General features: G+C 48.2%; 1 protein-coding gene across 1 annotated transcript; it reads left to right on the top strand.

Moving 5' to 3' along the window:
- Positions 1-201: 201 nt before the first annotated feature.
- On the top strand, positions 202-1,512 carry LOC136656056 (uncharacterized protein F54H12.2-like). Its single transcript, XM_066632893.1, has 2 exons — positions 202-410; positions 498-1,512. The coding sequence occupies exons 1-2, from the start codon at positions 202-204 to the stop codon at positions 1,510-1,512; spliced, it is 1,224 nt and encodes a 407-aa protein (XP_066488990.1).
- The last annotated feature ends 495 nt before the right edge of the window (positions 1,513-2,007 follow it).

The raw sequence follows: 2,007 nt of genomic DNA, 5'->3' as shown, positions 1-2,007 counted from the left end.
TACCACAGAAGGGGTCGGGTCTGATGTACGTGAAAAGAAGGAAGGCGGTTAAACGAAAAGCATCACGAGCGCTGCTGACAGGACCACCCCGTCCCTTTAAAAGAAGGGCTAAAGTCGAAGGACTACACAGAAGAGAAAAGCTCGGAAGCCGAGGTGCAGAAAGAGAGTCCTCTCTAGAGACATATTTTAAAAAAAACGACCATGGCCTTTATTCACGGTTGCTCAGAAGAGTGTACAAAATCCGAACTAGACCTGTTCCAAATAGCCCCTACGCAGACCAGCATTGAAGGAAGCGTTTATGTGGAGGTGCCTCCGTTGACGGCTGTGACGGAGTCTTCATCATTGGAGTTTTTCATCGCGGGAAATGGGGAGGATTATTTGAATTTAAACAACACTCTACTTTACCTGAGGTGTTAAATTGTAAAAGAAGATGGGGGTAACAGTGATCGACAGGCAGAAGTGGCGTTGGTGAACTACCCTATCGCTTCCATTTTTAGTCAGCTGGACGTGACCCTGGGAGACAGACTCATCAGCCAGAGCAACAACTGCTATCCCTATAGGGCTTTCATCAAGTCTGTGCTAAACTACGGCGAAGACGCACTATCCAGTCAGTTCTCTGCCGGAATGTTTTACAAAGACACACCTGGTGAACACGACTCAGCGGACCTGGATGGGAAAAACCAAGGGTTTATTAAAAGAGCGGGACTGACTGCTGAAAGCAGAAAAATAGAACTCCTGGGTCATCTCCATGCGGACCTCTTTTTTCAAGAAAAACTGTTGTTAAACGGGGTGGACGTGAAAATTAAACTCACCCGGAGCAAAGACAGATTCTGCATGATGACTGATGATGCAAACGTCTGCTACAAGTTGAAGCTTTTGACGGCGTCGCTGTTTGTAAAGAAGGTGAGAGTCTCCCCGGGGGTACGGCTGGGGCACGCTGAAGCTTTGCTTACAGCCACCGCCAAGTACCCCGTGGACCGTGTCAGTATGAAAGTGTTTAGTCTCCCGGTGGGGAGTCGCGTTAGTAACCAGGAGAACCTGTTTCTGGGACAACTGCCGAAGATGTTCGTGATCGGCCTGGTGGACAACGACGCTTTCAGCGGAACCTTCAGCAAAAACCCGTTTAACTTTAAGCATTATGACATCAATTTTTTTGCTATTTACCTGTCGGGGTACCAAATCCCAGCAAAGCTTTTTCAACCAGACTTTCAAGAAGGAAGCTGTGTGAGGGAGTACATGAGCCTGGTGCACGCCTCTGGTAAGCACATGAAAGACAAGGGGCTGATAGTCAACAGAGAAGACTTTGCGAGGGGGTACACGCTCTTCGCCTTCGACCTGTCCCCTGACCAGGAATGTGGCGAGCACTATTCCTTGATCAACACGGGGAACCTTAGGGCAGAAGTTCAGTTTGCCAGACCCCTCCCGCAGACCGTTAACATGATCGTCTATGGGGTTTTTGACAACATAATTGAAATAAATAACCAGAGGAATGTTCTGTTTGATTATATGTGACATGGACACTCTGCAGTTAACGCGGCTGCTGTCCGTTGACCCCGCCACCCGTAAGGTATTCAAGGGAGTGTTTCCTTGTGACCAGCTTCCTAAAGCGAACCAGCTACAGAGACCCGCGGGACTGGTGGTCAACACGGACCCTCATGATCGCCCGGGAGAGCACTGGCTAGCTTTGTACCTGTCAGAAGAAAACCAGGTAAAGTTTTTTGACTCCTACAGCCATCCGCCAGACCATCCCCGATTCCCCAAGGCAATCATGGATTTTTTAAGAACATGTGGCCCTGTAACGACATATCAAGCAAAGCAAGTACAATACCCGGACTCTGCAACCTGTGGTTACCACTGTGTGTTTTTTCTGCGCCAACGGTGTAAGGGGCTAACTTTTAACCAGATTCAAGAACTCTATTCCGATGATTTGCTAAGGAACGACCACATGGTACTGCTATTTGTAAAAAAGAAGCAGAACATGTCACGACTAGCCTCCCAGTTTTTTTT

This window comes from Tiliqua scincoides, chromosome 6 (genome assembly GCF_035046505.1).
Source record: "Tiliqua scincoides isolate rTilSci1 chromosome 6, rTilSci1.hap2, whole genome shotgun sequence".
Classification (NCBI taxonomy): domain Eukaryota; kingdom Metazoa; phylum Chordata; class Lepidosauria; order Squamata; family Scincidae; genus Tiliqua; species Tiliqua scincoides.
This window is presented reverse-complemented; position numbering and strand designations above follow the sequence as displayed.

What these genes read in the sequence shown, in the direction of transcription:
- LOC136656056 (XM_066632893.1), top strand. Translation starts at nt 202, where the DNA reads ATGGCCTTTATTCACGGTTGCTCAGAAGAGTGTACAAAATCCGAACTA. An exon ending in AACACTCTACTTTACCTGAG is followed by an intron (nt 411 to 497) that starts GTGTTAAATTGT and finishes TTCCATTTTTAG; the next exon opens with TCAGCTGGACGTGACCCTGG.